Below are 24,850 nucleotides of genomic sequence, written 5' to 3'. Positions count from 1 at the left end.
GTAAAATATATGTTTGTAATATAATGCAGAACTACAATAAAGAAAAAAGGTAGTATATATTGCACGTATAAGAGCAAACGAAATCGGAAACACGTTGTTTGTTATGCTATAGATATAATATCTCAAACAAGAAAACGAAAACTGTTTATAAAATTCAATAATGGGTAATTTAAATATCTTCACATTACATAGATGGTTATTTAATTCAAGTTTTTTTATTTACATAATAGTTGACACTGCTTCAACTTAGGTCCTGTTGCTAAGTGTGTCAAGCACCTGCATGCTACTCTTGCCAGTATCTTCGTCTTCCCAAATGTAATCCTGACCTTTGCCCTCCTCTTCTTGCCAAGGGACGTGTTCGGCATGTCCACAAAAATTCGTCCGAGAAAGGAACATCCTTTATCCGTGACGTAGACATGGTCTTTGCCCGTCGACTTGTAGATATCTACAGACATTTTGGTAAGGTCTCCATAGAAAGGATTGAGCTCAATATCTTGACCTTCCCCAAAGATGTAGTACATTCCTATCTCGGCAATCTTACCGAAGCAGTCACCACAGTATGTCTGCCCTGCGATAAGGAATCGCTTTCCTGGAGAATCAAAATTGTCCACAAAGTGCCTGTAGGATCTAGTACCATACGTAAAATTAGAAATGCATTTGGGTTATGGCCATAAAGCACGGCGCCTTTGAGAACGAAAAGTCCAGCGTCCTCTGTAACCAGAACACGCTTGGAGGAAAATATTTCAGTTAATGTTTTTTTTATGACGTCAAATTCTCCTACTAAAATGATATCTTCCAAACCAGACGCCTTTGGCAATGACAAGAGATCCTTTAGATGCTTAACTATCTTTATGACGACTGGTTTAAAAAATCCCGCGACGATTTCTTTTTTCATGCGTAAGTGACCTTTTTGTATGTTCACTTTTCCTGCATATTTGGACTCAAAAGTTAATTTGTTGGTAAGCTTTGCGCCTTTGTTCAAATTCTTATACACTTTCTTCAGGGATGGCGGTAGTGCAATCAATATCCTACCTTTTATAACTACTTCCAAATGACGTTTCTTCATTTCGATGGATCTCTCTAGATCTAGGTAATCAGCTTTATAGTTCAAACGTAGTTCCGTCAATTCATTTATGCCAATAAGTTCGGAGATGAACTCGAGAAAATTGGCATTGACCTTCATTCCTCCCCAGGCGCCACCGGTGGCCTGATGGACCTCCCTCAGAGTCCTGTCCTCCAGTACTTGTCTAATTGTGATGTCGACAGTACCGCCTATAATAAACGAAGCAGGGAATGAATTAACGCATGAACTGGGTAAAATGATCTAATTTAAGAATGACTTGGGAAGAAATGTGATATTGCAAGTACTGCACCCGTATTCATGAAACCGTTCTCATGCTCAAACATGGATTCTGTGCTCAAGCCAGCTTTCTTGTAACCCACCTAGATCATGTCAACGATCAAAAAGTCAAATTTAAATATTGAAAACAGTATTCGGCTTAGAGTTTCTTCAATTTTTGTCCAAAACTTTAACAAAAATATTTTTTTTAAATAATTTAAAACTGGAACAAGAAATAAGACTTGAGCACAAAATCCATGCTTGAGCATGAGAAAGGTTTCATGAATACGGGCCCTGGTCTCTAAATCCAGATAATTTCAGAACAAGAAAAAATGTGATATTTTCAGAATTGCCTAGTGATGTTTTCCTAAGAAACGATGAAAGCTTGTATCCAATCTATCTTCTTAATTATTTCTTTGCATCAAAGTCATAACGGAAATTATTATGAATGTTGTTTCGATACAGTAATATTACGATAGGAAGTACCTTAAACCTTCGGGTCAACATATGCTAGTGTATACTTGTGTATACATTGCTTTTACTTATTGCATAAATATTATGGAAACACAAGTGAAGAAGAAGACAAATTTACGAATCACTAAATCGCCTCAAGACTACATCCCTATATTACTTTCGTCCATTTGGGGCCCTACATGACGTATATTTTTTCGTAGCTGTTTGAAAAGGAACAAAGACATAACAATGGAATATGAGCCTCCGTCTATAAAGCCTCAGGGTAGGTGAAAGTTGAATATTTCTTTTAATTGCTTTATTTCCGTGTTATTTCTCTAGTCACATGTTTCATTAACTATTCTTTGTGACGGGCCACAGTCGTGATAACAAGGGTATTTGAAAGCCTGTAAATCCAGTGTTGGATCGAATTATCGGAATATTATTTTGATTTTGGCATTAGATATATAGTGTTGGATTTAATAGATTAAATAGATCGATAGGTGACAAAGACACAAGCACTTTGTTATACTGTTAGAGTATTCTCAAATCAATACACAATGGAGGATTCCAAATTGTTTGTGTGAAGAAAAACAGAAGTAAACAAACACAATTCATGTTTACAACAGGCAGTGTGTTGTTATAGTTTCGTCGTAGAGGTGGAAAGCCATAGTGTACCTGTACACACAATGTTCGTCACTGTCTTGAATGCAACAACATTCATAATGAAGATATCATTTCGAATACCAGTTTAACATTAGTTTATTTAAAAGATAATGTACTCTGTAAATTTAAGAATAAGTGAGGAAATATACAACACCTCCTAGATGCAAAACCATACATTTAGTTCCCGGATCATAAGGTTCCAGGAAAGCAGAGCCGTCTTCCGTTGCGACAGTTTCTCCTTCGTATAGATTGATGCAGCTTCCGGTTCCAGAGCAAGTACTATCTGGCGTCTTTCTACACCAGCCTACAATACAAAAAGCTCTGGTATAGTATGGAGATACACCTTTCTACTTCAACCAAAAAGTAAAACAGTTAACACGACAATATAACAGTCTTAAAACCGCAAATTCAACTAAGTTCGAAAAAGAAAATCGCGAAAGTGAAACAACTCAATGTTTTATATCTTACCTGTTCAGCACTCTCCCTCATAAATGGTTTAGCTGAATCTCCCCAGATAGCAGGCATGGTAATCACCCATCTGACCTCGTTCTCTCGTACAAGATTCACTTTGGTTTTCAATGTCTTCATCGTTTCATCCCGGAGATACTTGATGCATTCCGTGAACACCAGCATGGCTGAGACGGCATGGCCTTGCTCGTCTTTGATTTCAGTTTCTCTCGTTAACTCCTGTATATAGTTGTTTATAAATGGAATCAATAATACACTTCCTGACTCAATTGGTTACACATAAATTAGATAAGGAGACATATTCAAAAAGGAAACGCAAAGACGAAAGCAGACACAAAACAACAGCAGACACCAAAATGAAATACAAAACATCATTCATTTATTAAGAAAAACGAGAATAAATACCGGTGTGTAAACAAACCTGTATTACGAACCCAAAATAGTTTAAAATATGCGAAAAGGAACGGCTTACATGGAAACTCTTAAGTAGGTGAATAAAACCTGGCATTCCGGAAGAATAAGTGTCTTTCCTTTTTAACGACAAGTTATGGCACGCCCTCATAATGAAAACTTGGGTAGTGACAATAAAATAGCAAGGTACGTTAGTGATCAAAATAAAAAAAGAACGACCTTCATATCGCACACAGATATACCATATTTCCCAATCAGAGCATGATGGCGACCATAAAACTCTCTATATTCTTAATCAAAATGCAGCTTTTGAAACCCAGTGTTGTGCTTTTGTCTCTCAGCAGTGGACTTCATGGAAGTCATGGTATTCGGGGCAAGTTCTTGAATACAACCTCCGTAAGTTTGGGAATCAAGGATATCACTACCATGAAAAGGGAAAGTTCACAATCAGGAAATGGAAGTCGTCACAATGAGACAAAGCAAGGCCCTAGAAGGGAAAAAACTTCTGCACTGTTTGAGGTGTTCACAAATCTTTAGCTAAAAAGCTTATTGGTCAATAGCTAGTACACGATTATCCAGAAAATCCTGATTCACAAATCAGGCTCTAAAGTAGCGGATCAGATGTGATATGCAACTCTTCACACAAACGTAACCAGTGCGGAGAGGAAACATAAGGTATATCATCCGGGTTCACGACAGCGTAGAACGTGATGACAGTAAATACATTGATACCTAATGATTACATGTATATGGTTATTTCCAATTATGTGTTAATTTGCACAAAAATTCTGTGATGAAATCGGATAAAAGAACAATATTTTCATTGTTTCAAAAATGGTTATTGTTTATGTTATTCTGGATTCATGATTTCCAGACTGCTATCATACTTTTTATTTTAGAAAAAAACAGTAAGAACCTATTACCAGTTCCGCACAAGGACGTGAGCCTGGATAAAACATACTTAAATTATTCATGAATGATTATGAATCAGTTTCTATTGTATCTCTTACGTCATCTGTATGTAACTATAGCCGTGATGGGCGTATTCCTCAGCCAGTTCGGCGTACTGGTCTTCTGCCTTATAGCCGAAAGCAACACATGTTGTATTTGAATTAAGGAGGAGACATGTCGGGGTCTTGTGTGACATCACTCCTGCTCCCTTCGTGCTCTGCCATACTTTCGCGTCAATCTGAAGAGGTATTCGTTCATAATCTCCAACAAATGAGTATGCAACTCCTGAGAACGTGGTTCCAAAATCAATTACAGCAACTAGCAACTTTGCAGGACGTTGTGAACTAACGGTGCACAGGAGAAGATAAAACAAAACCAAAAAATACCTTAAATACCACAGCGTCTACATGCAAGGGAAACAAATATACCGCAGTGTCGATACTGAAGGACACAATATACCTTAAAATGTTCCATTCAATAGATGTATACATAACTATATGGCAGATAATATGCAATATTGTATTACAATATACACGTAAAATTACCAGACAAAGTCTCATCTTTGTGACGATTTTGCTTATTACAACATTGTGTCAAGAGCCCGGCAACTTTTCTTCAGTGATAGAATCTTCCTATATCTACTTAATTCATAAAACACAGTTATAGGTTGCAGGACAATATAAGGGAGTTATTATCTTTTGAAATGCCAAAACATATATTTATTTTTTGTTGGAAATACAACACTAAGCGTCGGGACTCTCTACCTAAGGAAAATTATTATTGTTGCTGTTATGAATGTTTGTTTCAGTTTTCAACAAAAGTATTCCATATAAATCATGTTGCCATGCATTTTACAGAATTGTGAAATTCGATGAAACAAAACCTTTAGAGTGTATAGTGTTAGATTACATCCGAAGAGAATGTTTGATAAAGTGATTGATAAATGACGCATTAGTTGTCTATTCTATTATGTCAAAACAAATCCTAAACATGTTAAATGGTTTTTTTCTGGTTCAATTGACTGTGTCTATGATTTCATCTCAGAAAGTTTGAACAGGCGAAACCTTCCCGGTAAACAGTTTTTACAGAGTTATCGTCGATACTAAAAACAAGTTCCTATACTTACATAGGGTTATCGTCGATACCACGTTTATCCGACACTTTTTCCGTGTTGGTGGAATGCTCATCTTCGTCATCTTCGTCATCGTCGCTGGTAGAAACGATATTGCTGGCCATTTTGATCAGTGCTTCTCTGTTTCTTTAGAAATGAGATGTAATTGTAAATGTACATCATCAAATATAAAATGACGTCGTGAACAACTCGTGTTACATGCGCTTGTGACTTGTTCAGTGGTCCCTGCAAAGACGATAAAAACGAAAATCCCCAAATCTCCAGGGGTCGTGCAAGCGTCTATTCTTTCCCCATCATGCACAGGGCAGGAGTTTTGTACGTCCCTGCCTAGGGACATAACCCATTGTCTTCATCACTAAGATGAACGTACACTAATGTAGGCTACTTCATAAATATGAAATCATATTTCAAATCGTATCGACTTTTAGTTGAGATTTTGTCCTTCTATGTGAATAATGAATAAATATGTAAATGATTTTTAAGTTGTTTAACGTTAAATTAATGGAGTATGTAATCAAGAGTAGTAGAATACTACGATTAATTATTCAGTTATTCAGGTTTATTTATGTTGCTTTACCTCTTGTCGTGTCCCCGAATGCGTATAATGACCTGTTATCATATAAAACTGTCAGATCATACTGTTATCCAGCTCACTCATGCTATTTGTACTATCTTAAAATCGATAACGGTCATCCATTATAAACAACATTCCAACTTAAACAGGTATTGTTTTATCTTATTATTGCTGCGACATATAACATTTGCGATACACATCATGTGAATATTTCGCGACATGACTATCTACTATCTACACTATCAGCTGTTTGAACGGGTCATCAGAATAAAATAATGTCTGACGAGTGATAATACGTGATAATAATGTTCCCTAAAATTGCTATTATTGTTACCCGACTTTCTGTAAAATTGTATTTTGACAAGTATCCCGATTGATACCCTACGACTGTTTTAGATCTCACAATAATATCTGGAGATGGACATTTTCGTTGCTATTGTAATGTTGAATTGCGAATAAATCCTTTCGCGAAATTCAGGAAAATAGCACTGCCGCGAACAAACCGGATATGCTGTAGTTACGTCGACTTAAACTAATAATAAATTTATATGAAGAGAGAATTTATTCAGCAAAAATAACAAGGCAAAGTAATTCCGGACAGTCCGTTGTTCCCCACCGGTAATGATTTCTATATTAAAGAAACAGTACACTTATGTCAGGATATACCACCAAATCTGGTTATGCCAGGTGAAATAGAACAGACGATATGCCCCAGAAAAAATATTTTCACAAGTAAGGGTCAAAGGTTAAGTCATAGGTCACAGTGACCTTATTCTTGCACTCTGCACTCCGACATCATTAGATGTCATTGCACACAAAAACTAGTTCCTCCGGGTGAAATAGTATAGAAAATATGCCCCGGACAACTCTTTCAAAAGTTAAGGACAATGGTCAAAGCATAGGTAGGTCACAGTGAGGCCTTAGTGACATAATTCTTGCTTGCAATCTGTACTCCACCATCCCAAGATGTTCTTGTACACCAAATCTGGTTACTCCAAGTGAAATAGTATAGAAGATATGTCCCTGACAGTGGTCCTCAAAATTCCATTGTTAATACATTTATCAAAGAAATCAACAGCATATTATCAAAATACAATATATATGAATGAAACACTACACAGTTCATGATATTAATACACCTAACAAACATTTTAAGACTTAAATGAAAATGACACATACACTGTACTATCAAAACGTGTGAATGAAATTCTTATATTAACTATTTTGTATGAATTTTTTGGGGGTAAAAAAGATTTATTGTAAAAAGGGAATAACATATTTTTATAAAGTATTATATGCATAACTTATTTAATCCCCATTGGAAGAAAGAAATGGGATGATGTTTTTTTTTAATTTTGATGAAGAGAGACAAATCTATACCATTTTCATTCATAGTTACTCAAAATACAAAATTTGCAATGATTTAGTAAAGAATAAATAAGCATAACTTAACTACTTATTCATATCTGTTAAAAAAAGGCCTTGTTGATTACCCTTACTATTTTCATTGTAAAACTGAAAATGAAGAAATAGTTCATGTATTTTAGGAATGCCGATTTCGAATTTCTCTTAGATTAGCTATTTACCCCGATTGATTTTAATAAAGAATCTTTTATCTTTGGTTTCCTTAATGGACAAAAACAATGTAGATAACCTAGTAATTTTAATGTTAAAGCCACATATATATATTCTTTATATTTATATAAATAAGGCTAAATGTATGCAGAATCACATATCAATTCCAGCTCTTAAAAAATAATTGAAGAAATATATAATACTCAAAAATCTATTGCTACAGGTAAAAGTGTTACTTATCCGAATCATTTTAATAATGAACGGGGGAAAACAGGATAGATCATTGCATTCCACATAGCAAACATATTGTTCATTACATAAAATAGTATATTGTAATAATTGTAAATTCACCTGAACTAATAGGATAAAGACACCTTTCCCTTCCTTCCTACTTCTTTCTTGCCTCTCCATATTTCTTAATCTTCTTTTTGTTTCTTCTGCTAAACAAGGTATCAAAGTACATAAAATTGACTTCATTGTTAAAACGCTCACTTCAAAATAACTTTGTTTGCTTTATCGAAATTTCAATGCAATTTGGTGGCAGTGATAGATAATAAATATTTTGTTGAATCGTCGGATACAGCTGTTGCATCTGAGTAAGTGCATTGTTCCCGAAGGGGGCGAGGCCGCGAGTACATTTCTTGGTCGTCGTGTATCCATCCAAACTATCAGCAAACCATATGAAAGTAGCTCGATTGATAGCACGGCGCCCTTATACAGGGCCAATTTTAACACGATGTCACCGTAACGACCGCTATAATTCAGTGGCGTTTATCTTCTTTTTTGCTGAGTTTACATTATATAAACCGTGGATATTAGCAATAGATACGTTACATTTTGATACCAAACTTTGTTCGATCAATACACAAGATTTCTGAGCTTAAAAGAATAAACTAACAGAAATACTGTAAGCTGATTTGAAATATGTATCGCTTCTGTTTTTGGATTGTTTTTAAGCTTTTTACTTAAGGTGAGGTACAATAAGTCATTTTGAAGTAACGATATAGTGTCATCTTAAACACATGAAACTCACAAAAGCTGTACAATGTAGTTTTAATCAAATGCGACTACGTGTGAGAGGGGGATTTCAACCAACATCACACATTAGATCGCATTCTTAATCTTACGTCTTAAAAATGACTTTTAGCCCGAACGGATCAATGAATCAATGAACAGAGAGAAATAAACTTTCTGAACATTAAAAAACTGATAGCAAATTAAAGTTTAATAAATCTAAGTAAAAACCACACAAACAGGAGAAGGAGGTGTTTTTAAAAAGCACCCTCAAACAGGACAGAAGTATCAAAGTATATATGACGATAAAATTAAACAACACTCAAATGCAAACGGTTCAATTTTAATAAAAGATAATCGATGCAGAAATCAAACAAATCTTTGTTTGTTGGTGTCTTCGTAATTACTCTAGTATGTTGGACATTACATATTCACGGATATATATCAAAATAAACACAAAGTATCTAATGAAACATCCAGTCACTTACTCATTAGAATATTCAAAACGCCTCACAAACGAGTAAATCATACAGTTCACTGGGGTTTTTAATTTAAAACGCAACTTTTATAACATCTTTTGTATTTTCAATAAAGTCAATCATTTTACAGTCTCATAATTAACCAGTTTGTGACTTCCCTTTAAAAACTCTTGGATGCATAGCTCCTTCGTTAATTGATGTTTGTCCATTAACAAATATTAAATAATTAAATGTTCATAAATCGTCTAAACTTTCAAAAATGTAAACCCTTCTTATCTACCATGCATATTTTAAAATATATCTAAACAAACTGCCATGTCTGTATGTACAAATTTAACAACATGAATTGATTGTGTTGCATTATTGTATTAAAAGATTGACTCTTGCTTTGGTCGATTTCATGGGGTAATGAATTGAGTTGGTCTTGAAACAAATTTAATGAACTGCAAGGCAATTTAGATGTCCCCACCTAGGGACACCTCGTGTCAAATTTGTTAATTTTAAAATCAGGAGTTAGGTCGTTTTAAGATATTGTTAACAGACAGACAACGGACGGACGGATGTCGCGGTACAGAAATAGCTCTCATAGATCTTTTGGACGAGGTGAACGTTAAGAATAGGGTGTCAAACACTTGGAAAATATCGATAGTTTGCCATGAAATATATTTGGTATCCATAGGGAATCTATCAACTATCTTCTATATACATGTAGCAATAGAAAGAGTTTACTACCGAATACTGACACTATAATATATTATCAGTTGACCGATAGTTGTGTACTATTTAATCACCATAATGGAAGTCACCAACAAATAATGCTAAACCCCTATCTATAAAGGTCAATAGTGCGTTCTTATAGAGTTCTTTAAAAAAAAAAAATACTTCAAAAGACTACCACAAGACCGGGACAAATGTTGTCTTATCTTCTTAAACACGGACAACCCAGAGTACATGGATATACATGTTTAGCTCGGTCAATAAATGAAATGATCTAAGCAATGAATAAGTAAAACCAATACCTGATATGTAATCATTCAAATACGTCATTTTTTATAACAATATTGGCTTATTTGATTAGAATCATATACAGGAAACTAAATAGTATACCGTAGTGCTGTTCTCTAATACTTATCCCTTCCTTTTATATTGTCTAATCGCTTAAACCAACTTGACCTTTATTCAGTTTCAATTTCGAAAGATCTAAATCTTAGTTGTTTGCTATGAAGTAAACACTGTAGTTAGCGCAGCTGGACAGACATACTTCCTTTGAAGCAAATACCAACAGATATGAACATTGCTTAACTTTGCAAAATACTTTTCAGTAAAACTTGTTCTTGAACACTTTGATCAAAAATATTTTCTTCTTTCACTTTAAAATGCAACATTGATCACAAAACAAAACAGTGTACTTATCTGTAAACATATCATAGGGTATTTGGACTTTATTCCATGCATTATAAATCTCATTTAAATTACCTGGTAATACCATAGTGTTAACGAACAATGACAAAAATAGAAGATTAAAAAAACGAGGACACTCAAAAACAAATTGAAATAAAGCATGAATATTTATATAATACTCCAGTAGTATGCAGATAGAAACCAAACATGGTACGTCTCAAAAGTCAAAATCATTACTTAGCCTGGTTAGCTGACAAAGACAAGTCATTTACGTTACATATATTTACCATCATATAGGATAGCTACTATATAACCCTACCAAATTCAGTTGCCATTCATATAGGCTATGAATGCCATGGACCGATTGTTGACGTCATAATTGTTACACTTGATTTCACTTCCCCGAGCGATGGCTGTTCAATCATTGAACAAGCATATACGATACATACATTATTTGAACTAAATGCTGAATAATGTTAAGTGCAATTATTTTTTATGAGATTTCCAGATTCCAAAATGGTAAATAAATGTATTGAACTGCTTTCAGTTGGCATTCATAGGCAATTTGAATTCCAACTGAAAGCAGTTCAATGCTTAAAAATTGTGGCATAATCGTTACTTTTACTGGCTAACATATAGTTAATACCACAAACAGATATATAACACAGGGCGTGCTTTACAAGTTGGGGTCACTTGTTACCCTGGGACATACTGACCAGAATAGCAATGCTGGACACAGATATAGTTACATAGAAAACCAACATGTAAAAATTATCCGTAATACGCACGACATCCTTCCACGTCATTTCTTGAATATTGTCTACTGGTGGGTGTTCTTTTGTAACAGACTGTCCAATTCTTTCGTGATCTGTAACTGAATTCGAGTTTGCATCTTCTGGACAAAAAGAGTTGACGTTGTTTTTACCAGATTTAAATTGGCAGTTGAGAATACGCACGAATCTAACCAACCATCGAGGTACTTCCAAGCTTTCTTCCCTGTGGTACATTCGCAGTTGGAATATGTTGATGGACGCGATGACGCCACTGGCGACGAGGACAACAAAAATAAAGTAGGATATTCTGGACATGCTTTCAGAGTTGGCGGGAAGGACACTGTTGATGATGGTGATGAATACTGTGAAGGTGAGGAACACTGTCAAACTGAATCCAACACGTTCTCCTGAATCGCATGGCAGTAAGAACACCAGCGGATTGATGAACATTAACAGGAAGATTGGCATGAGGGTGTTGACAATATGAAAAGCTGGAAGTCGTGAGATTGTGATATTGAAAATAGCTAGACTGATATCGCTGAGCTCAGACGTTCCTGTTGAAGTTTTATCTAAGGACCACTCGCCATTAGTTTCATAGAAATCCAATGTTAATTCTTTTTTAAATGGCTTAAGCCAAACTTCGCTTTGCGAATAGCCCCATGTTGCAAACTGTATGGAACATGTCTGAGTATCAAATGGGAAGTACGACACATCCGGGTTACATTTGACGTCTATGAGGCCGCCTGGCTGCCATGTAATCAAACCATCGTTATGAATCCTCACCTTTAGGTCAGAATCGCTGACGGCAGTAAATGAGTTGGAGACTTTGAGATTGTAGAGTTTAGGAAGCCATATATTATTTTGTCCTATGTTTATGTTGTGCATCCAATCGTAGGCAGCTGGATCCCAAATCAAAGACTCATCATACCAATTTATGATTAACACGGCTACGACATTCAATGTTCCTGAGACCTCATCAAAGTCCTTGATAGAGATGAGATACATATCAATAGTAATGGACACATTGCTATTCTGGTCATCGACTGGTCGGAGTTCTTTGTTGTATCCAGTGGATAAGGCGATGGATAAGTTCTTTGCGTACGTAAGGGAAGCAGCATTCGTTCCAGTCAACACAAAAACAAGCAGAAGACATGTCAAAGTAGACAGCGACATGTTTTTTTCCTGAAGCTCGGACGGAGAAAGTAAGTGTTATTGAAATGTTTTCGTCAAACTGAGGAACACTCCGTACTTCTAACAGTACTGACTATATGGGACGGCGTATTTGTCATTTGCTGTCTGTGTACTACTACCGCGGCCGATCGTCTGAAAATTTGACAATGAGTCAACGCATGTGGTTATATGCATCTCAATGATCACGTTATGATACTGGATATAAATCCATTACATAAATAAAATGGTTGAATGGTTCAGTCGTTGGTTAAGATTCCCATTACAACTTTAACAGACTCGCCTTGTATAAATGTAGTCTTAGTGTCCCATAGAAAAGTGTTTGTCTTTGAAAAGAAGTTAGGTACATATAAGTTAGAGATATCAAATAGGGAACGATAATATTTGTAAAACTATAAAAGCCTTCTGAGATGTTTGGTATTCAACGTGTCTTTTATCTGGAAACGTGCGTCAGTAAGAAGAATGTCACTATTTTTAGCACACAATGGTGTTTGGACAAAAGTAACACGCGATGCTATAAGACCAGTGTTTATATTCTAAACTCTCCCTTAGTTTTCATAATATATCTTTCGCAACAACATTTATTTACCTATCAAAAAGATATTTCGAGATATTTTACTACATATCCCATTCATCATCACTGTACTGATCGTCGTGTCATTTTGTTCAAGCAAGTGTAGAAATCGATATAAAAATACTATGGTATGAGTATATACCAAGTCTGTGGAAGATTTTTGAGATATCTTAAAAACTTTTAACTGTGGACGGACAGACGCCTATGAGGATACACACGGACGCACTGACAAAGCAATTACTANCCCCCCCGCCCTTTACTAAGTGTTGGGTATAATAAGACAGGGTCAAATCCCTCATACTTTTTGTGAAAAATGTCTTCACATAGAAAATGACAAAAAGCCTCAAAAAAATATCATAAGTTTTATTCAAGTACAAGATAAAATAACTAATATTAATAAATAACAATACGTATTTACATATCACAATGTTATACATAGACCCTTCCGTCTAAACAACATTCACACTTGTATTGCACCACTGGTATCATATTCATTGCCATTGATGATATATAACTTCACATAAACAAACCTGATATAGGATATATATGGCTCATGACTATGTCAAGATTGTCCAAAAATTTACCTTTTATTTTACTTCAGACACATTATGAATCTTACTACTATCAGCTTAACTGAAAGAGTTTTGCTGTCGACCTGATGACACAGTGTGAGTTAATTAAGGTTTGAGATCCTTCACAATCAAATATACACCAATAGGACACACATATAGACACTTATAATGATAATAATCATTCGAGGTTCTTATATACCGCTTTATCACAACCTAGCTCGTAGGTCGTCTCAAAGCGGTTCACAAATTATTATCCGTGGTTATAGGGCCTTTGCAACCAGCCAATACCTTACTCAACTCCCTGGGGAGCAAACAGCCGGTGCTGCCATTTCGGCACTCACAGCTAGCATTCAAAAAGTCTAGCACTGCCCAACCACATACTCATTTACAGCTGAGTAGACTGGAACAAGCGGAGTAAAGTATCTTGCTCAATTTATTTTTTTGAATTTCGTTTGATCAAATTGGTCCCAAGTAATACTAACAGCAAACAAGTCACTTTTCACAAATAACATTACAAACGAATTGGAATGGAAGACATCATTGTTTGTTCAACATAGGTCATTTTACATCAAAGGAATTGATATTTAAATTGGAGAAAACTGTAAAGTGCTTTAGCTTTGCCCGACACAAAAGTTTGCAGTGTTGCACGTAGTATAAATAAAATCTGCAGGGTATTGGAATATAACACTCAAGGATCCCCATACCGCTGTCAAAATGTATAACTGTACTTTGAAATCTTTTTTCTGGCATGACTATTGATGTGCTAGATAATCCGGAAAAAAAACATGCATTGTGGGACTTTTACGAAAAATGAAGATAAAATTAAAAAAAGTAAATAAATAGATAAATAAATAAAAGCAGTAAAAGTACTCCAAGTTTTAAAAGGCAACAAACTAGACCATGAATCAAACCCAGGCCCTCCAATCATTACACAAAAGATCTGCCTAGTCAATGGATGTACCCTAACCCTCCAACCTGAGCTACCAAGGCAATGGATGTACCCTGGCCCTCCAACCATTATACAAATGAGCTGCCTTGTCATGGATGTACCCAGGCCCTCTAACCATTATACAAATGAGCTACCTAGCCAATGGATGTACCCTATCCCTCCAACCTGAGCTACCAAGGCAATGGATGTTCCCTGGCCCTCCAACCACTATACAAATGAGCTAACTAGACAATGGATGTTCCCTGGCCCTCCAACTATTATACAAATGAGCTACTTAGTCAATGGTTATACCCTGGCCCTCCACCTATCATACAAATGAGCTACCTAGTCAATGGTTGTACCCTGCCCCCAGCCATTATACAAATGAGCTGCCTTGTCATGGATGTCCCCTGGCCCTCCACCTATCATACAAATGAGCTACTTAGTCAATGGTTATACCCTGGCCCTCCACCTATCATACAAATGAGCTACCTTCTCAATGGGTGTACCCTGGCCCGCCACCTATTAGACAAACGAAATCCCCAGACAATGGATGTACCCTAACCATCCAACCATTATACAACTGAGCTACCTAGTCACTGGTTGTACCCTGGCCCTCAAACTATTATACAAATGAGCTGCCTTGTCATGGATGTCCCCTGGCCCTCCACCTATTATACAAATGAGCCACCTTGTCAATGGTTGTCCCCTGGCCCTCCAACCACTATACAAATGAGCTACCTTGTAAATGGTTGTACCCTGCCCCCAGCCATTATACAAATGAGCTACTTAGTCAATGGTTATACCCTGGCCCTCCACCTATTATACAATTGAGCTACCTAGTCACTGGTTGTACCCTGGCCCACCAACCATTATACAAACGCGCTACCTAGTCAATAGATGTACCCTGGCCCGCCAACCATTATACAACTGAGCTACCTAGTCAAGGGTTGTACCCTGGCCCTCCAACCATCATACTAATGAGCTACCTAGTCAAGGGTTGTACCCTGGCCCTCCAACCACTATACAAATGAGCTACTTAGTCAATGGTTATACCCTGGCCCTCCACCTATCATACAAATGAGCTACCTAGTCGATGGTTGTACCCTGGCCATCCAACCATTATTCAAATGAGCTACCTAGACAATTGATGTACCCTGGCCCTCCAACCACTATACAAATGAGCTACCTAGTCAATTGATGTACCCTGGCCCTCCAACCATCATACTAATGAGCTACCTAGTCACTGGTTGTACCCTGGCCCACCAACCATTATACAAACGCGCTACCTAGTCAATAGATGTACCCTGGCCCTCTAACCATTATACAAATAAGCTACCTTGTCAATGGTTGTCCCCTGGCCCTCCACCTATCATACAAATGAGCTACCTAGCCAATGGATGTACCCTATCCCTCCAACCTGAGCTACCAAGGCTATGGATGTACCCTAACCCACCAACCTGAGCTACCAAGGCTATGGATGTACCCTAACCCTCCAACCCGAGCTACCAAGGCAAGGGATGTACCCTGGCCATCCAACCATTATTCAAATGAGCTACCTAGCCAATGGATGTACCCTAACCCACCAACCTGAGCTACCAAGGCTATGGATGTACCCTAACCATCCAACCATTATTCAAATGAGCTACCTAGCCAATGGTTGTACCCTGGCCCTCCACCTATCATACAAATGAGCTACCTTGTCAATGGATGTACCCTGGCCCTCCAACTATTATACCCTGGCCCAGTTGCACAACAGATAAAACAAAAACAAGTTAAAGGTAGGTTACTGTGTGTCCAAGTAGAATTCTCTGGTGTTTGCCTGTAGTGGGACAGGGATCCTTAATATCAAGAATTTTTCATGGTTTTTGTATTGATGCTCATGGGAGATCCAAGATTCGTAGGTTTGAACTGTAAAAAGTGACACACCAAAAATATCCTCCAGAGCTTTTTTACAGCATGACACTGTATAGGTGCATGCCACTGGGGGCAGGTTCCTAATGTTTTACATTACTCTTACTTCTAGAACAAAACATGGGAAAGTCAGATTTTATCAGTCTATCCATATTTCAAGTTGCAGGTAATGTATCTGTGTCAAATATGGGACTAAAAAATATTGATCCTGAATTGTCTGGTTCTTCTCACATCACAGCCTGGCAAGGTTATATCTTAGTCCAGGAACTTCTTGCATACATTCATCCATACCCGTTCATGTATACATTTTACACAAAAAATATCCAAATGAGAAAAATTACCCTTTATAAACTGTCATACAAACCTGGATTACTTCCCTTACTTGGATATATTTAGTTGATGGATTTAAACTAATTTAACAGATCCGGCAATGTTCTCCTGGAAGTTTATTTGACAAAATAATATCAAAACTCCAGTTGTTCAAAGACTTAAAAAAGTCTTTAACCCAAAAAAAATGATATAACATATTTGAGTTTAATGAAAGTGTTGGGTTTTTTTTATTTACAAATATTTTTGTGTTTTTTGTCATTAGATGAGCATCTGGAATCCCAGTACATTTAGAGTATGGATTTGAATTGAAGAACTTTTGGAAACATTTTCGATGACTTGTTTCCACTCACTGGATGTTAAAGTTGGTGTTACATAATAAGAAAAAAGACCCAGTTGTTCAACTCTTGATTACTTGAACGAATCATTAACACAAATTTTCTTTTGAGAAATATCTGAAATATCCCTTTTTTTTCGTATTCACAGTGTATGGATTATCATTTTAGTTCCCTAGAAATGCAGGATTCTAAATTTCAATTTTTCTGAGAATGTGCAAGATTTATGTTAAAAGGTTGTTAGACTAATCAATCTCTGAACAGAACGAGTTGGATTTAGTTTAATTAAATAGACTTTAAACAAAATGTGTAAAAATAAGAGAATTTTTCTGCATATAATCTGGAGAATAATTACAGTTTGAATCCCTGAACAGGCATGGTTATATTTTCAGTATTAATAATTAGAAAATACACAACCTTCACATGAAATTGATGTGTTGATGTCACTATTTTAGCTAAAACAAATCTATAAATAGTGTCATTGACCTTTGCCTTGATCTTCGAAGCCGAAAATACAAGCTCATCCGAGGTATTACTGTATTTGACATTTGTATTAAATTTACATAGTTAAAATCTGTTGAGAAATGAATGAAGACGCTAAGACTATGAATTGGTCCAGGAGGGGACAAGATGAAACAGATATGAGTAATCTTATATGCCCCCTCCCCCCTCCCCAGCCACACTAAATGAAGGGGTATAAAATGTTCATTCAAGTTTGTTCTTAATATTTCTTAAATCTGAACACACCAGAGATGGCTACCTTTTACTTGTGTGTAGCTTGTCAGTCTGTTACAAAATCCAGAATATATATTCAAATATACCTTCTCAAGAGAACCAGAATTTGGCCCAGAGTCCTCATTAACTAATAACCTCTTTATTATAAGTGATGTTCAAACATAATTTTGTCATTCAACAAATTGTATTTAGCATGTTTGTGTGAAGAAAAAATAAATAAGGTGTTTGTAAGTTTCAAACATGGTACTGCATGAGAAGATAATATAGGTAATATTTTGTAACTACTGCATCAGCCGAGGGATGACAGTGAACGGTACAGTTGGACTACTGGCCTCAAGTTCCAATGCCGTCGTATGACAGTCTGTAGCCGCATCGTCCTGATCGAGTGTCTCCAGAACTAAGCCAAGTAGATACCTAAACATACAAACAAAATGGAAATACAGAGTTTGTTCAGATACACAAATTATATCAAGGATTTCTTTAGATTTTAGAATGACTTGTAGCTGAAAGGGTTGGAGGGGAGGATCTCATCAGAAACCATTTCGCAGATTGATATTTCTTGTTTATTAACTTGTTTATCCCTAAAATTTCATAATGAACTATTCCAACCTTTGAATTGGAAGAGTTCAAATGTGTCTTCAGGGGAGAATGAGTCAATACATGATACAATGTCCTATAAACATTCAGAAGATATGGATTACCTTATCTCTATAATACGTATTACAAAGTACCAGGACTCTAAAATGTGTATTACTAAGCCATTCCATTCAGCAATCTGTCTGCTCATTTATAGAAACACTGCTGAAAGCAGCGACAGCATCACCAAAATCTTTGTTTTATACACATTTTCCACTGAAATAAAAAAGTGTTCGAAGAGAGGCTAAAGATGTGGAAATCAAAGTCCACCAGACTGATTAAAGTATCAATGTATAGTGCATTATACCTTTGTCTTAATTATACATTATCCCCCTTTAATAAACATGTATACATATAGGTTAAATAAGTGATGTCATCAATAGATGGGCAATCTATGATGCCACACAATAGATCTAATTTGTTGCAAATTATAACAAACTTTTTTTGTCAATTAACTCCGTTTTTTTTTATAATTAACTTTTTTTCTCTCGTCAAACTTGACATTTAAATACTTGTAAATATATACATATGGGTTAAATAAGTGATGTCATCAAAAGATGGGCAATCTATGATGCCACACAATAGATCTTATTTGTTGCAAATTATAACAAACTTTTTTTGTCAATTAACTCCGTTTTTTTTTATAATTTACATTTTTTTTCGTCAAACTTGACATTTATATACATGTAAATAAATACATATAGGTTAAATAAGTAATCATGACAGTATGATTCAATATGGGCACTGGATCCGAATAAACAAATGTTTCTTGGATACGTATTACGTGGGATGATGTGACAGTAACTGAAAAAGATATGCTAGTACGTATACAATGGTTGTAAATTGGCGGAGGAAATTGTCTGTACAACTTTCATGCATGCTTCTGGCGTATCACATCCTCAATATCCAGGGGTTATGCTCGCTTTCACTCTCTTCATCCCTGAAATATGTCATAGCAAAATCGAAGGCTCAGTGCGAACCGCCTTGTGTATACCACTTGTATACTTACCATGACTCGTGAGACACAGGATCTGTGTTGACAGCGTCCATCAATATTTTCTCTGCCATCTTATCATTCTCCAGCTGGTGTAACACCATACCCTAAAAGTTAAAACAGAAATCATCAATGAGCTGTTAGCACCAGCTACTTAAACCTTGTGAATCAAGAGTGGCATTTTGTATTAAAACTATTTCTGCTATTTTAGCTAAGATGTTTAATGAACTGGAAGTGCAACTGATCAGGGAATGCAACTTTGATATAAAATAAAGCAAGCCGAATAGCAGAATGTTGTGGAGGTGCCTAGAACTCACAAAGCTATGTAGTAAGGGGCCTGGCAGGTCAAGTTACACAGAACATTGCCTTTAACTTTGAGCTGTATGTAAAACTTGAGAATATACCACATACAGTCTTACCCTTACCACATACAGCCTTACCCTTACCACATACAGCCTTACCCTTACCACATAGTCTTACACTTATCACATAGTCTTACCCTTACCACATACAGTCTTACCCTTACCACACACAGTATAACCCTTACCACATACAGTCTTACCCTTACCACATACAGCCTAACCTTTCCACATAGTCTTACCCTTACCACACACAGCCTTACATTTACCACATACAGCCTTACCCCTACCACATACAGTCTTACCCTTACCACATACAGTCTAACTCTTACCACATACAGTCTTACCCTTACCATAAACAGTCTTACCCTTACCACATAGCCTTACCTTTACCACATGCAGTCTTACTCTTACCATATACAGTATTACCCTTACCACACACAGTATTACTCTTACCACATACAGTCTTACCCTTTCCATAAACAGTCTTACCCTTACCACATAGCCTTACCCTTACCACATACAGCCTTACCCTTACTACATTCAGCCTTATCCTTAACACATTCAGCCTTACCGTTACCACATACAGCCTTACCCTTACTACATTCAGCCTTATCCTTAACACATTCAGCCTTACCGTTACCACATACAGCCTTACCCTTACCACATACAGTCTAACTCTTACCATATACAGTATTACCCTTACCACACACAGCCTTTCCCTTACCACACACAGTATTACTCTTACCACATACAGTCTTACTCTTACCACATACAGTCTTACTCTTAACATATACAGTATTACCTTTACCACATACAGTCTTACCCTTACCATAAACAGTCTTACCCTTACCACATAGCCTTTCCTTTACCACATGCAGTCTTACTCTTACCATATACAGTATTACCCTTACCACATACAGCCTTACCCTTACTACATTCAGCCTTATCCTTAACACATTCAGCCTTACCGTTACCACATACAGCCTTACCCTTACCACATACAGCCTTACCCTTACCACATACAGTCTTACTCTTAACATATACAGTATTACCTTTACCACATACAGTCTTACCCTTACCACACACAGTATAACCCTTACCACAGTTTTACCCTTACCACACACAGCCTTACCCTTACCACACACAGTATTACCCTTACCACACACAGCCTTACCCTTACCACACACAGTATTACTCTTACCACATACAGTCTTACCCTTACCACATACAGTCTTACCCTTACCACAGTATTACCCTTACCACACACAGCCTTACCCTTACCACACACAGTATTACCCTTACCAGTATTACCCTTACCACACACAGTATTACCCTTACCACATACAGCCTTACCCTTACCACATACAGCCTAACCCTTACCACACACAGTATTACCCTTACCACACATAGTCTTACCCTTAGCACAGTATTACCCTTACCACACACAGTATTACCCTTACCAGTATTACCCTTACCAGTATTACCCTTACCACACACAGTATTACCCTTACCACATACAGCCTTACCCTTACCACATACAGCCTAACCCTTACCACACACAGTATTACCCTTACCACACATAGTCTTACCCTTAGCACAGTATTACCCTTACCACACACAGTATTACCCTTACCAGTATTACCCTTACCAGTATTACCCTTACCACACACAGTATTACCCTTACCACATACAGCCTTACCCTTACCACATACAGCCTAACCCTTACCACACACAGTATTACCCTTACCACATTCAGCCTTACCCTTACCACATACAGCCTAACCCTTACCACACACAGTATTACCCTTACCACATTCAGCCTTACCCTTACCACATACAGCCTAACCCTTACCACACACAGTATTACCCTTACCACATTCAGCCTTACCCTTACCACATACAGCCTAACCCTTACCACACACAGTATTACCCTTACCACATTCAGCCTTACCCTTACCACATACAGCCTTACCCTTACCACACACAGTATTACCCTTACCACAGTATTACCCTTACCACACACAGTCTTACCCTTACCACATAGTCTTACCCTTACCACATACAGCCTAACCCTTACCACACACAGTCTTACCCTTACCACATACAGTCTTACCCTTACCACATACAGTCTTACCCTTACCACAGTATTACCCTTACCACACACAGCCTTAACCTTACCACATAGTCTTACCCTTACCACAGTCTTACCCTTACCACACACAGTATTACCCTTACCACAGTATTACCCTTACCACACACAGTCTTACCCTTACCACATAGTCTTACCCTTACCACATACAGCCTAACCCTTACCACACACAGTCTTACCCTTACCACATACAGTCTTACCCTTACCACATACAGCCTAACCCTTACCACACACAGTATTACTCTACCACATACAGTCTTACCCTTACCACATACAGTATTACCCTTATACACATCACATTGACACACCTGTCAAGTTGGATTAAGAATGTTTAATTGCTAAACCAAATGAGCTAGAGCGAAATTCTCCCTAGCCGAGTCGGTAGGAATTAGCGGCTAGTATTTTACCAGGGTGACATACTCCCCCACCAAATAAGAACTTGTCCGGCGTTTTTCCAGGGGTTATTACGATTCTTGTGAAAGTATCACTGAGCACATTTGTCAATATTTCTCTAGTCTCTGTGTGGGTACCAATGTAACACGGGTCATTATTTGTTTCAATGTCTATGCTAGGAGTCCAACCTGGGAACTCGGGTTTACTAGGCTTACGCTCTACCGAATGAACTCAAGAGGAATCTTCTCTAGACGGGTCGGTAGGAAGGGGCTTGTATTTTACCAGGGTGACATAAACATGCCTGATCCTATCTGATCTATTACGAGGTTGAAGCTATGAGTTAGCCTTACCAAATGTTGTAAAGACTTGGTGTGGCCAGGATTGATAGAAATGGCATCTTCATAACACAGTTTAGCCTCATTGTACTTCAATTTGTGTTCCAGTACTCGTCCTTTCTGCAACACAAAACAAAACAAAAAACATAATTAAGAACATGACTTACTGGCCATGCATACCTGGTATAAAGCTAACTGCACCAGTGCTATGAAATCATTCAGGTTTCTAAATTTGAGTGCTGTATTAGGCAATATAAGGTTGCCCTAAAAATTCAAAAAATAAATTAAAATGCTTATAATGAAACTTTGGAATTTTCTATCCCAGCAGTTAAATTTGATTTTTTAAGCAAGAGGTTTATAATACTATTTTTCTATGGGGGATGGGTGTTTCTCAGCAACAAAATGGAACAATAACTTAATGAACACACTTTTGTTTATTTAAAACTTTCAGTAAAAGTTTGTAGTTGAATTAATCATCATCACGTGACAGCAGAGAATGTGACGTGTTCTTACCATGAATGCCACCTGGTGAGAAAGAGGGAAGATAGCACTGGTCTCAACAACGCAGGCTTCAGCCTCCGACATCTTGTCCAGAGTTAAGTACAGTTCAGCTGTAAATACAATAATACACAGTACAGCCAGGCTGTTAAAGACATACAACACACTACCGTACAATACATACACAGTACAGCCGGAATGTATAAGACATACAACATACTTACATACAGTACATACACAGTACAGCCGAGATGTTTAAGACATACAACAAACTACCGTACAATACATACACAGTACATACGGCCGGGCTGTTTAAGACATACAACACACTTACATACGTACAGTACATACACAGTACAGCCGGAATGTTTAAGACATACAACACACTAACATACAGTACATACACAGTACAGCCGGGCTGTTTAAGACATACAACACACTAACATACAATACATACACAGTACAGCCGGAATGTTAAAGACATACATCACACTAACATACAGAACATACACAGTACAGCCGAGCTGTTTAAGACATACAACACACTACCGTACAATACATACACAGTACATAGGGCCAGGCTGTTTAAGACATACAACACACTAACATACAGTACATACACAGTACAGCCGGAATGTTAAAACCATACATCACACTAACATACAGTACATACACAGTACAGCCGAGCTGTTTAAGACATACAACACACTACAGTACAATACATACACAGTACATACGGCCGGGCTGTTTAAAACATACAACACACTAACATACAGTACATACACAGTACAGCCGGGATGTTTAAGACATACAACACACTAACATACAGTACATACACAGTACAGCCGGAATGTTTAAGACATACATCACACTAACATACAGTACATACACAGTACAGCCGGAATGTTAAAGACATACATCACACTAACATACAGTACATACACAGTACAGCCGGAATGTTTAAGACATACAACACACTAACATACAGTACATACACAGTACAGCCGGAATGTTAAAGACATACATCACACTAACATACAGTACATACACAGTACAGCCGGAATGTTAAAGACATACAACACACTAACATACAGTACATACACAGTACAGCCGGAATATTAAAGACATACATCACACTAACATACAGTACATACACAGTACAGCCGGAATGTTAAAGACATACAACACACTAACATACAGTACATACACAGTACAGCCGGAATGTTAAAGACATACATCACACTAACATACAGTACATACACAGTACAGCCGGAATATTAAAGACATACATCACACTAACATACAGTACATACACAGTACAGCCGGAATGTTAAAGACATACAACACACTAACATACAGTACATACACAGTACAGCCGGAATGTTAAAGACATACATCACACTAACATACAGTACATACACAGTACAGCCGGAATGTTAAAGACATACAACACACTAACATACAGTACATACACAGTACAGCCGGAATGTTAAAGACATACATCACACTAACATACAGTACATACACAGTACAGCCGGAATGTTAAAGACATACAACACACTAACATACAGTACATACACAGTACAGCCGGAATGTTAAAGACATACATCACACTAACATACAGTACATACACAGTACAGCCGGAATGTTAAAGACATACAACACACTAACATACAG

At 37.1% G+C, this 24,850-nt stretch overlaps 2 protein-coding genes and 1 pseudogene across 2 annotated transcripts in view; all 3 read right to left on the bottom strand.

Moving 5' to 3' along the window:
- Window positions 1-215: 215 nt before the first annotated feature.
- On the bottom strand, window positions 216-5,521 carry LOC110450499 (annotated as a pseudogene).
- Window positions 5,522-11,057: 5,536 nt separating this feature from the next.
- Window positions 11,058-12,553, bottom strand: LOC110450509 (acetylcholine receptor subunit alpha-1-B-like). Its single transcript, XM_021498060.1, has one exon. The coding sequence runs from the start codon at window positions 12,404-12,406 to the stop codon at window positions 11,150-11,152; it is 1,257 nt and encodes a 418-aa protein (XP_021353735.1). The 5' UTR covers window positions 12,407-12,553; the 3' UTR covers window positions 11,058-11,149.
- A 3,586-nt stretch (window positions 12,554-16,139) lies between these two features.
- The window catches only part of LOC110450423 (tetratricopeptide repeat protein 7B-like), a 29,501-nt gene continuing 20,790 nt past the window's right edge, over window positions 16,140-24,850 (bottom strand). Inside the window, exons 17-20 of the mRNA XM_021497931.1 lie at window positions 23,189-23,286; window positions 22,691-22,795; window positions 19,452-19,543; window positions 16,140-18,220 (exon numbers count right to left, since the gene is read on the bottom strand). Of these exons, the coding sequence (XP_021353606.1) occupies window positions 18,088-18,220; window positions 19,452-19,543; window positions 22,691-22,795; window positions 23,189-23,286 (428 nt within the window). The 3' untranslated portion in view covers window positions 16,140-18,087. The remainder of the gene's footprint in view (window positions 18,221-19,451; window positions 19,544-22,690; window positions 22,796-23,188; window positions 23,287-24,850) is intronic.

This window comes from Mizuhopecten yessoensis, unplaced genomic scaffold (genome assembly GCF_002113885.1).
Source record: "Mizuhopecten yessoensis strain PY_sf001 unplaced genomic scaffold, ASM211388v2 scaffold5229, whole genome shotgun sequence".
Lineage (NCBI taxonomy): Eukaryota > Metazoa > Mollusca > Bivalvia > Pectinida > Pectinidae > Mizuhopecten > Mizuhopecten yessoensis.
Note: the sequence above shows the minus strand (reverse complement) of the source record. Positions and strands in the feature narration are given on the sequence as shown.

Excerpts from the sequence above, each read along its gene's own strand:
- LOC110450509 (XM_021498060.1), bottom strand. The coding sequence starts at position 12,406 with ATGTCGCTGTCTACTTTGACATGTCTTCTGCTTGTTTTTGTGTTGACT.